A 12,804-nucleotide genomic window follows, 5' to 3' on the forward strand; every position below is an offset into this window, starting at 1 on the left:
AGCAGCTGCATAGAAAGTTCTAGGTCCAAGCAATGAGGAGCTCCATTACTTAAATGGGAAAAATCAGAAGGATCTGTTACATGGAAGCCCAGGGAGGAACGAGTCTAGAGGAAGGAGTGATTCACTGCACCCGTGCCCTGGGAGGTCAGGTAGAGTGGGCGCTGGTGGGCTCCACTGGGTCTATCGACAGGAAGGTCAGATTAGCAAAGGCTGATGCTCTAGGATGGAGGGAGGAGTGAGTGGGCAGAGGTGAGTGGAGATTACTGCTCACAGACACTGGACTGTGAAGGGTGGATGTGTAGAGACATGAGACAGTAGTTAGAGGAATATGTAGAGTCAGGTGAAGTTTATGAAGACAGGTGACTCTCCCTTTGATCTGCTTCACATTTCAGATTTTATTTGAAAAAGGAATGATGGGGCTTATGTATTTCTGGTCTCTAAGGTCTCTTTCATCTTGTTCTATGTGAAGGGAGGCTGTGTGGACTATTGGTTAAGAGCTCAAGTTCTGCATCTGGAGGGTCTCTGTTGGAAACTTCTCCCTACTGCTTACTAGTTGGGTGACCTTGGGGAAGAACCTTACCCTTGTGGAGCCTCAGTTCCTTCATCCACAAAATGGGGATATTATTATTCACTTAATGGGCTGGTTGTGAGGATTAAAAAAGGTAATTTATGTAAAGCCTTGGTAGTATCTGACATACAGTAAGCATTCAGTAAAGAGTTGTAATGATGATGATGATGGAGACAATGACAAAATGATGATGTTAGTAATGAAGAATTAAGATAGTGGTGATTATATAACCCCTGATGGTTGGATAATGACAGTGACAAGATGGTAATATTGACAGTGATGGTAGTGGAGGTGAAGAGGATGTTGACTTTGATGATGGAGGTGGTGGGGATGGGATGATGGTGGTGGTGATGGTGATGAATAAGGGAGATGATGGCAGTGATGGTGATATTAGTGATAATGGTGATGGGAAGAAAATGATATTAGTGACGATAACAGTAATGATGGTGACTGGATAATAAGATGGTGATGATGATAGTGATGGTGGCGGTAGTGGTGGTGATGGTGATGATGGTGATGGTGGTGGTGGTGATGATGATAAGATGTGAGTGGTGGTGATGGTGATGATGATGATGATGGTGGTGATGCATCTGTCACCCTTGTGAACCCACAGGATCAGTAAATACTTGGTGGAACAACTTGGGTCCCAAGTACGTTAGAACATGACGCGTATTTTTCTGCCCCAGTTGACCATGTTGTCCCTGAACCTGGGTCCAGCCTGCTGACCTCCTTTGAGAAGTGGCACGAAGCTGCTGACACCAAATCCTGCTGTGACTACTCCCTCCACGTGGACATCACCAGCTGGTACGATGGCGTTCGGGAGGAGCTGGAGGTGCTGGTGCAGGACAAAGGTCAGTTAAAGCCTCGCAGTGGGGCAGGGGGCTGGAATCCCTGGTTCTCTGGTGAATCCGATTGTGTGGATTTAAAATCCCTTTTTCTGCATCTCCTGGGAGCCTGATTGTGAACTGCATCCCACTGCATACAGAACAATGGGAAACAGGCTGCTCTGTCTAGGAAGCCTGACCTCTTCCACTTTAAGCTCTTTGGAGATATCCCCTTGTTCACAGAAGAAGTCCTGATGGCCTTGGCCTGGCAGGAAGTCCCCCCTGGTCTATCCCCTTTCCTTTCCTGGCTCATCTCGCTCTACTACCATAGACGCATCCTGGTACTTGTGATCTTGGGTGCTGTTTCTGAAACCTGCTACGTCTCTGGGCCTTTGCTCTATCCCCGCCCCACCTCCCTCCAGGAATGGCCTTTCTTCTTCTTTGCCTGTCAAAATCCTCCTCTACTCTCCTGTCAAGGCCCAGCTCCAATATCTCCTTCTCCATTTTCCCCATCAGAGTTACTTCTTTCCTGGAATATCCAAAGCAGCTCACTCGGAACTCTTTTGAAGCAATATTTCCATTAGTTCTTGGATTCTGGAGCACTGGCTCCAGAGTCTGGCTCTTCCATGAAACACTGAGCTCTGTGAAGGAAGGGACTGGCCCTTCATCTCTGCTTCCACTTGCGTGCCCCTCTGTTTGTGCTCACACCAGGTGTCTACCCAGTGTAGACAGTTTACAAGGTGCACTTTACAGCTACTTTGAATGGAGTGAAATTAGCTGAAGACACAAAGGATGCAAAGAATGATGAAAGAGAATGAGTCAGGTCATGAGCTGTTGTCAGGAAAGGGGCAGTCCGGGAGGGCTTTCTGAGGAGGCGGCATCAAATGGTGGGGCTTCAAGGAGAGCTGGGACATGTCCTCAATTTTTAAAATATATGTGATATATTTTCTCATTATAATACAAAAAAATCAGAAAAGTGAGAGAAGGAAAAAAAAATTGTCTCTGGTCTGACCTCCCAATTGCAATTTACAATTAATGTTAAGGATTATCCCTTCCAGCCCGTCTGTTTATAGACATTTTCCTCACAGAGTTGTACCATTGCTATTATTTGGAATCCTGCTTTTATCACTTAACATTTTATGAGTGGTCATTACTCTTCATTAATAACTTTTTAATGGCTCGTAATAGGCAATGCGGTGGTTCATTTGCTTAGCTGTTTCCTTTTTGTTGGGCATTTATGGATTCCATTTGCTTCATTATAAATTGTATAATGGTAAACGTCTTTGCATATAAACACTGGCTTTCATTTCTGATTATTTTCTTCTCATTTCCGGACAGGTGCTTTCTAGGTCAAAGGTTTTTAAAATTTTTCAAGTTTTTAGGAGCACACATGGGTTTTAAACCAGCTTTAAGTTTTAAGTTTTGAAATTAGTATATGCTTATTGAATAAAGAAGTGTCTAATGCAAAAAGTGATAATTTGGTTTTTATTTTTCCAGATATTTTTCTTACTTATAAATGCATATACAATTTTTTTGAATATGTATATACATATCCTATTTGTGTATACACACATATGTATATATATATCTTCACACATATAAGTTTTGCATAAATGGGATCATAATATGCAAAATATTCTTTATGTTTTGTTTTCACTTTACCTCAGTAATATGTCATAGGCAACCAGGGCTCTCCCCATAGCAGCTGTGCAACCTTGGGCCATTCACTCACCCTCTCTGTGCCTCAGTTTCCTCATCTGGAAAATGGAGGTAATAAAAGCCTGTTATGAAGATCACGTGGGAGGCTATATATAAAGTGCTTATCCCAGGGCCCAGCCTGTGGTAAGAACTCTGAATCATTGGTTACTTCCATTGTTCCATGTCAGTTCACACTCATTTCTTGTGAGTCTGTTTTATGGAGGTGCTGTGTTTATCTGTCTCCTGTCAATGGACTTAACAAACTTGTGTTGCCAGGACTCTCAGAGATGCAAGCTCCAAGGCAGGGATCAGCCCACAGGAGGGAGCATGGATGAGCTTACCATGGCAGAAAGGAGCGTGGATGAGTTTACCGTAGCAGGAGGGAGCGTGGATGAACTTACTGTGGCAGGAGGGAGCATGGATGAGTTTACCGTGGCAGGAGGGAGTGTGGATGAGTTTACTGTGGCTGCCGTAACAAGTTGCCACAAATTTAGTGGTTTAAAACCACGTGGATTTATCTTACCGTTCTGGAGGTCCGAGGTCCAAAATGGGTCTTACGGAGGTTAAATCTGGGTGTGGATAGGGCTGTGCTCCTTCTGGAAGCTCTAGGGGAGATGCCATTCCTCGCCTTTTCCAGCTGCATTCCTAGTGCGTGGCCCGTCCTCCAACTCTGCTTCCATCCTCGCGGCTCCTTCTCTGGCTCTGACCCTCCTCCTCCCTCTCTCCCTCCAAGGACCCTTGTGATTTTACTGTCCCACTGGGTAATGGGGATAACCTTCCCATCTCGAGTTCCTTGACTTCATCCCATTGCTCAGTTCCCTTTGCCATGGAAGGTGATGTCTCCACAGTTTCTGGTGACTAGGATGGGGACGTCTCTGGGGGATGTTACTCAGCCGACCCCAGTGATCATGAACTCAACCCCTGCAGGAGAAGCCAAAGAAGCCAGGTGGGCATAGGTGCCCTGAAACCTGGATGGCTTCAGAAGGAGCCCCAGTAAGGGCCCGGGGGCCAGGACCCCAGAACTCAGGTTGATCAGGCATTGGCCGTGGGTCCCTCTGGGAGGGGTGACAGCCGATGGTCATCCACAGCTGGGTGGATAAGTGCCTTGTTCCTGAAGGGGGTCGTGGTGGGGACCCCAGCATCCACCCCAGGCCGTTTCCAGGTGTTTGCTCTTTCAGACAGTGCCGGAGAATGTCCTTAGATGATATCCACATGTGCTTGTGCACATATTTCCACAGAGTGAGCAGCTAGATGTGGAAGTGGGCGCCTGGCCCTCACCTGCAGGGGGGCAGCTGGAGGTGGGGGGTGGGGCGTGGCCGTGAGCGGTGGTGTCCAGGAGCACAGTCGAGGCGGGGAATGCACCGAGGCCTGCTGCTCTGACCTAGGCCAGGCGGCACATCCTCAGCTTCTTCTCTGACTTGGTTTCTCCCTCCAAAGTGGGGCAGTTTCATCCTTCTCCCTCCCTCTCTAACATCTGTGTGCAAACAGCTTCCCAAGGGTCCCGTGCCTTATGGAAGCAGTTGATATGGAAAGAGCTCAGGAGTCAGACTGCCTGGGTTCGAATCCTGCCTCTTCCGCTCCCTGGCCAGGCGGCCCTGGGCGTGCCACCTCGCTGTCCTCTCCGAGGCTCCCTTGGCAGTTCCTCGTCCACAGAAGGAGGCTGGGGTACCGGGGTGTTTTCTGTTGTCATGGCGATCCCGGAGCCCTGCAGTGCAGGGTGGGGGTGGCTTCTCTGGAGTCTGTTGATAATTAGTTCCAAAGTCCAATGGGCTGCCAGGGCCCGGGGCCCTGTTTGTGCACCCGGTGGGCTCTGCCCCAGCAGCAGTGTGCAGGGAAGAGAGAGGGAAGGGCTGGGGCTGTGCAGCCACCGAGGAAGCAGAGGCCTTCATAGAGGAGCTTTCGGAGGGAAGCGGCACCTCACCTCCGTCCCCCTGCCGGGCCCTCCGGAGGTGTCCCTAATGCCCCCTGCCCAACCCCCTCCCCTCCCAGGTATCCCGGGCAGTGGGTTCCCAGAGGCTGCAGCTTCAGACGCTTATCGCCTCTCCTGCCAAGAGCGTCAGCCTCACTCCTTCATCGGTGGCTCCAATGTTAGGACAAAATAGCCAATTCCTTGATTTGGGGCACAAGTGAGGAGCCACCCGCCCGTCTAGAAGGGCCAAGCCTCACCCGTCAGGATGTGCTCAAGTCCCACATCTGTCAGACCTTGCCTGCTTGCTCTCCACGCTGTCGGGCATCCCCTCCGAGCACCCGCCACCCCATGGGGTCAGGGTGCTCTCAGCCCTGCACGGCGGTCATCTGTGGCCACCTTGGGAAGAGGTCAGCCTTGTTCCTTGCTCTGTCCCTCGTGGGGACAGCCAGCCTCTCTCTGGGGCTCGGTTCTCTCATCTGAAGCCTGAGGCTCTCGGTTCTCTGCTCTGGCTTCAGAATTGGCCACTGGGCACTAGTCAGTCTGTGCCGGAGCCAGAGCCCCACCCAGACCTGCCGAATCAGGGTCCCTGGATGGGTGTGTTTTAAAGGCCCCTGGCTGGGTGGCGTCCAGGGCCTGTCCTGAGCTGACAGCCTGGGGTGTGTCCCCCCAAGTCAGGGGTTCAGGGTTGAGCCCAAAGGAAAATCCACCTCCTGCAGCTGCCCAGCCTGAGTAACAGCCACAGGCTTACCTCACATCCCCCAAGCTCTGCTCAGGGGGTGGGGGTGGGGTGGGGATCAGAAAAGGGGCTTCTTCTGGGGCCAAGAAGGTTAACCATGGATGAGGCAGTCGGGGGTCCTAGGACCATGGGGTCTAGAGGGGAAGAAACAATATCAAAAAGCCCCCGGTCTTCAGTAAAGCCTGGCTTACTTTCCGGAGCAGCTGTTCTAGCCCTTTCCATTCCGTGGACCGGCCCCAGGTTTCAGGTTAGGGGAACGGGTTATGATGAATATCATTTTAAGGGATCCCAAGCGCACCCTCCTAATTCCTTCTCATCCTTCAAGGGTCAGTTCAAGCTTCACTTTCTCGGGGGAGCCCTTGCTGGGGCCCCTGCTTTCTCTGTGTCCCCCACTCCCTGCAAACCCTGCTAGAACGCAGGTGGGATCAGACGTTCACCAGCCCTGCCCAGCCCACCTGCCCATGCTGGGTTTTCCTCCTGGGCCCTCCTTTAGGCACTCAGTGGATGTTGGAGATGGGCAGGCTCCGGGCCAGGTCCTTCCTCCCTGGGCAGCCTCCCGGAGGGCCTGCCAGTGTCCACGCTCCACCACCATCCATCATGCATGATGCCACCTCAGACCCACACAGCACGTGGCGTCCTAGAAGCCCAGGGGTGGCCCAGACCCACCCCATCCCACCAAAGCCTTGCCCTGCACTCTCTGCTCCTGCCCCAGGACCCTTGTCTCGGCCAGGGGTGCCACTGCTCAACCCTTTGCTCACGGTGGAAACTTGGGGAACCATTGATGCTAAATCGTTCTTGACGAACCTCTCCCCTCACTGTCCCCCCAGCTATTAGCTGGATCCATGGCTCTGCCTGCTCCCCAGCTCCAATCCCTCTGGGGATCTCCATCCCACAGCTCCCTTCCCTGATTTGGGCCTTACTATGCCTTGTCCAGACGCCCACCTCAGCCTCGTGACCTGTCTGTGCCTCCGCTCTCACACCCTCCAAGCCTCTCTCCCCACAGCTGCAGATATGAATGTTTTAAGAAGGTGAGCAACCGGCTGGAAGCCCTCCAGTGGCTCTGCATTATTCTCAGGATAAATTCCAAGTTGCCCACCTGGCTTTCCCGGACCTTCTTTTCAGGATGGTCCTCATCTCATGCCCAGCCCCTTGTACCCAGTGCTCTGCTCCCCCTGGACCCCTATATTCTTCAGGCTGTCTCTTACTTTCAGAGAATTCTCTTCCTTCCTTTGCTTAGTTACTCTTCCATTTGTGGCTGAGCTACATCTTCCTCCAGGAAGCCTTCCCTGTTGCTCCATGTCCAGACTTAGTGTCCATCCTGTAGCCCCTGTACATCCCCATCACAGGGTTTATAGTACAAAGTTGTCTTTGCCTGTTTACTTGTTGAGATTTGCCCACCACCCTGAGGGCAGGGACTTGCTGTCTTCCTCACAGTTGCACAATCATTGCCTGCACACATGGGAGATGTGTCAAATATTTGTGGACTGACTGATTTGCTTTCCTGGAAGATGCTCTTATTGATTTCTGTATCCCACATACTTAGCATGTGCCTGGCCTAGATTAAACCCTCTGTAAATGTTCATAGCATGACTGAATAGATGGGAGGACAGAAGAAGAGGGAAGGAAGGACCGTGCCGGGTTTCCAGGGTCCTCAGCATTTTAGGGCGTCTGTGGGTCAGAAGGGCTTGCCCGGGAACTGTGATGGTTATCATGATGGTGTTGTAAAATAAGATGCCAAGTTTTCTGGACAGGAAATCAGTTCTGAGTTCATTCAGTCACTCCCTCTCCTTTTAGAGATGGGGAAACTGAAGTTCAGAGAGGGTTAATAACTTCCCCAGTGTCACACAGCGACAGGCTTTCCTGACAGAGCAGCTGCTGGCACTTCCAGTGGCTCCCGGGGCCGACCAAGCAACCAAGCAAAAGCCTTGTGTCAGGGCACAGCTTAGCAGGAGGGGCTCAGCTGGGGTTCAGCACACTGGGGGGCTCCCCGTGCTGGGAGTCCTTCCACAGGCTACCACCTGCGGCTCCAGAGAGCCGCCCCCCGGCTTCTGACCTCCTCCCTGCAGGAGCTCTTCCCTCTGCATTCAGGCTGGCTTAAGCCCAGGTGTGCAGGGCTGATCCAAGTCTGAGCTCAGAGATCTGGCATTCAGTGCTCGAATCAGTTCTTGGACCAATCATCCCCTGGGTTATTTTAGAAATCTTAAAATACAAGGAGAAGTTGTTCTAAAACAGACTGTAGGCAGGGCAGTGTGTGAACTTGGCAGGGGAGAATGGCTCTCCCTTGGGATGGAATTTAGGATAAACCATGGGGAAAGCAGTCCTGTCTGCGACTTCTAAGCCACAGACCCCAGGCTCTATTAATAATAATTATCAGTGTTGTTGGCTGTGTCAGCAGCATTTCGGTCTCAAAATAGAGACTTTGATATAGAAGCTACTGAAAGGAGGAGAAAAGCGAAGCTATCGGCAAGAGGAACATTCACGTTGACCCAGATTTAAGGGGTGGGGGAAGAGACTCTTAGGGGGATTGCTGCAAAGACTTTGTGAACTTTTTTTATTTTCCAGCTTGTTCTAATTTCTTCCTAGCACCTATCTCTACATGAAATTATCTTATTTACTCATTTGTTTTATTGCAGTCTATCCTAACCGACCTCAAACGGCTGTATCCCTAGCTTCTAGTACAGTGCTTCACACATAGTAGGTAGTCAGTAAATATATGAGGAATAAGAAAATAAATATTCCATGAAAAATGGCATCTAGGGTCCAATACATCTGGTGACTACTCCTTGTTTATTTTCTTCTGCAATGTTTTCAATGCACGTTATGTGTTAAACTCCACGAGAAGCCTGCTGGTAAGGAAACCTGCTTATTGTTGATGAATTTGGTTTTTCTCCATCCAGTATAGTTGTCAACGTCCCTGGGTTTGATGGTAAACAACAGAATCCCTCCAGGCCTGGGCTTCCGCGAAGCGAAGCATGTTTTCTTGTGCGATACAGGTGTGTGTCCGAGGAGCTCATGCCCATGAGTCTCTCTCTGCACTCATCTCCGCCTTGCTCTTTGAGCCAGCTCCATCCTCACTTCCCATTCCAGACCTGCGTTCCCGACTTCCTTGTTCCGTCTGTCTGGGTCTTCGTCTCCTGTGTTTTGGAGACCAGCTGGTATCCACGCATCCCCACGTCCTGGTCCAGTCTCCCATCTGCTGGGTGCTTGGACCCACCGTCTGTGGGCTGGGGTCACTCTGTAACATGCTGCTCCCCGGTTACCGAGCGGCTGGGGAGAGGGAAGAGGGAAGCTGCTAGATAATGTAAGGAAATTCCGAGAATTGCAGGGCATTGGGAATGGGTTCATAACAGTCTTAGTTTCCCAGGCCTGCTGTGACAGATACCACATTATGGGTGAGCTTAACAGTGGGAAATTATTTGCTCGTGGTTTCGGAGGCTGTAAGTCCAAAACCAAGACGTTGGCAAGGCCGTGCTGTTTGCCAGAAGCCTGTGGAGTTGGCTCATCACGATCCTTGGGGTTCTTTGGCTTCATGTGGTGATCTCGTTCTCCTTTCTGGCTTCTACTGCTTCTGGATTTTCTGCCTACCTCCAGATTTCCTCTCGTCATGAGGCCTCCAGTCATAGGCATTAAGGCTCACTCTGATTCAGTTTGGCCACAGTAACAACATCTTCAAAAGAGGACTTATTTACAAATGAGTTCACACCCACAGGAACATGGATTAAGACTCAAACTTGTCTTTTGTGGGGGACTTGAGTCGATCCCAACAGTCCACTCTCTGGACACCCTGACCCCTCTCAGAGACATGTCCTTCCCATAAGCCAAATACATCTACCCCATTGCAAAATCCCAAAAGCCATAAGCCATTTTGGTAACAACTGTGAAGTCCAAAGTCTCATCAAAATCTATGGATGTGGCCCATCTTGGGGCAAAATTCCTCTCTCTATGCATCTGTGAAACCGAGAAACAAGTTATTTGCTTCCAAAATATAATAGTGGGACAGACATAGGACAGACATCGCCACTCCGGAAGGGAGAAATTGGAAGGAAAACGGGTTATGGGTCCCAAGCAAGTATGAAGCCCAGCAGGGAAAACTCCATTAGATTCTGAGGTCTGAGAGGCTGTTAATGGATGCTTTGTCCTGTTAGCCTCCTGGAGCGGCAGCCGCACCCTTTCCAAGCCCCGGGGCAGCAGCCACACTCTCCCTGGACACCCAGGGCATAGGCCCCCCCCTCCTTAAACATTGGGTGGTGACCCAGTCTCCCCTAGTGTTGGGGTGGAAGGCCTGCCCCTCCAAACACTGAGGCAGAAGCCCTGCTCTCTTGGCTCAAGAAGATCTCTTCCGCTCAGATGTCTGCTTCCATGTTCTTTCAAGTCATTTTTCCTTCATTGCATCCCATCTCTGTACCTTTCAGTCGAGGCTGGCAGTGCTTCTGCTCATACAAAATTCTCAGAACTTTGGTCAGTTTTGCAAGCAGTTCAAGGGGTTCCAAGCCATCAGACCAAAGGATGTTCCATGAAGCCTTCCTAGATAAGTGCATTTCCAATTCTGACCTCCTGTGAGATGGCAAAGCAGATCCACGAGTCCTGTGCCTGTCTCTTTAGCACAGCCAGACCCTTGTACAGAGCCCTGTTCTCTGGGAACTCACCTCCCAGAAGCTCAGGGAGGTCCCTGCTACAGCTGCTTCCAGCCCTAGGCTTAGAGCATGCTATCTGGATAGGCTGAGAATTGTCCAAATCATCCAGTTGTGGTTCTTTTGTGCTTAAAAGTTCAGTCCTCACTTTATCCCTTTCCTCTCTCGTTTTGCTATATGCTGCAAGGTGAAGCCAGGTCACACCTTCCGCATTTAGCTAGGGAGTCTCTTCAGCTAAATATCCAAGTTCATTGCTTACAAGTTCTGTGTTCCCTCTGACAGCAGAACACAATTTTGCCAAGTTTTCTGCTACTTTATAATAAAGATCACCTTTTCTCTAGAGTCCTATAACACATTCATCACTTCCTTCTAAGGCCTCCCTGGAAGCAAGTTTAAATCCATATTTCTACCACCATTCTGTTCATGTCGATATATGTATTCTTTAAGACAATAGAAACTTTCTCTACAGCTCTGTCCACAACAATCTAAGCTTTTTCCATCAGGTGCCTTGAAATTCTTCCAGCCTGTACCCATTGCCCAATTCCAAAGCCGCTTCTACACTTTTAGGTATTTGTCATAGCAACAACCCACTCTCAGGACCACACCTGTCTTATCTCCCAGGGCTTCTGTGACAAATGCCACATGATGGGTTGACTTAACAACAGCAATTTATTGGCTCACGGTTTCGGAGTTTGGAAGTCCAAAATCAAGGTGTTGGCCAGGCTGTGCTTTCTCCCTGAAGTCTCTAGTGTCCTGCTGCTGTTTTGCCCCAGTCTTCGGGGTTCCTTGGCTTTCATCTCTGTCTCCATCACATGGTGACCTCTCTCTCATTTCTGACTTCTTCTGCCTATGCTTGAATTTTCTCTCTTTATAAGGCCTCCAGTCATACAGAGTAAGGCCCACTCTGATTCAAGTGGCCACACTTTAATTAATAATATCTTCAAAAGGTCCTATTTACAAACAGGTTCGTGCCCACAGGAATGCAGATTAAAACTGGAGTGGTCTTTCACGGGGGATGTGATTCAATCCCCAATAACAACCCTAGAGACTCAGTACAATCCCATAGAACCCATGTTCCATGGAACATTCTTGGGGAGGAACTGGGATGAAGGCATTTGTGGGTTTCGGAGGTTTTGTATAAGAACTTACTGTATTACCTTGAAGTTTTATTGCCTGTAGAAGAATTACCAGGACAAAGGATATGAAAACATTTATGTATCGCTAAATAGGTTTTCCAAGCCATTGCCCCTCCATGGGTTGCACCAATTTTCATCATCACCTGCATGTAAGAGGCAGCACTGAGCAGCATATTTTAAAATATAGCATTATATTGAGGTTTTAATTTGGATTATTTTGATTACAGATAAGACCAAATCTTTTTCTCATCTTTATTAGTTTGCTGTTTACTTTTTTCCTTAAATGGTCTGAAAATTCGGTTTGCCTTTGTTTTTGCTTCTTTGCTTTTATTTTAATCTTTTTATTATAAAATAAAAGACAGATAACAGAAAACCACACAAATTAAATATATGGCTCCATGAATTATTATGAGGTATCTCCCACTCAGGCCAAGAAATAGAACTTTGCCAGCCCCTTCTATGGTGCTTTGGAATTACAGCTCCCTCATCCCACCCCACTTTAATATAGGATTATTTGTAACCACTGTAAAATTTTTGCTGACATATTTTTCTTGTTGGTTGTTTGCTTTTCGTTTTGAGTTTTTAAAAATTAATTTATGGAAAGTTTCCATTTATAACAAGTCAGATCTGTCATGATTTTTCATGCTAACTTCTAATCTAAAAGACCTTCACTCTATCCCCATCCCACCCTGTCCCCCAGGGAACCAGCTCTTCGACATGTTAATCAATTCTACTATGCTGCTGTTTTTAAATTCATTATTTCTGCTTTTATTTGCTTTTTTTTTAAATTTCTAATTTCTGGTGCACTTCATTTTGTTCTTTTGAAATTTCTTGACATAGAAACTTACTTGGTTTATATATTCCTCTCCTCCCCTTTAAAATAGTGAAGGAGTTAATGCTATGAATTTACCTCTCACTATGCTTGTACCTGATTACTCATTGCTATCCCTTCTGTGTCTGTACATACTGAGTGTTTTTTTTTTGTATCACGGACACATAAAAAGGTTTTTCTTTATAAGAAATACAATATTTATTATGCCACATTATTTTTATTTCAGTCTATTTGATTAGTTAGAGACATATTTTATGCTAATTACTGACTAGAATCTTATCTTTTAACTTCTGATCTTTTGGAGAAAAAATTTTTGTTGCCAGGGTTTTCTACACAGGAAAAGATTCTTCACTTGTCTTCACTATTGTTTGTACCTTGCTCAATGTAAAAGACTCCTCCATTCCATTTAATATATTTGCCTTAAATTCTTTTTCTCATCTAAACATCTCATGATTATGTCCACAAACATT

General features: G+C 48.1%; 1 protein-coding gene across 9 annotated transcripts in view; it reads left to right on the top strand.

The window, feature by feature from the left end:
- LOC119529209 (dihydropyrimidinase-related protein 1) overlaps positions 1-12,804 on the top strand; it is a 256,553-nt gene that overhangs the window by 214,042 nt on the left and 29,707 nt on the right. For all 9 annotated transcript variants that reach the window (XM_037829366.1, XM_037829364.1, XM_037829365.1 and 6 more), the window contains one exon: positions 1,255-1,419. In XM_037829366.1, coding sequence (XP_037685294.1) covers positions 1,255-1,419 — 165 coding nt within the window. The remainder of the gene's footprint in view (positions 1-1,254; positions 1,420-12,804) is intronic.

The sequence above is a fragment of the Choloepus didactylus genome, chromosome 3 (assembly GCF_015220235.1).
Source record: "Choloepus didactylus isolate mChoDid1 chromosome 3, mChoDid1.pri, whole genome shotgun sequence".
In the NCBI taxonomy this organism is placed as follows: domain Eukaryota; kingdom Metazoa; phylum Chordata; class Mammalia; order Pilosa; family Megalonychidae; genus Choloepus; species Choloepus didactylus.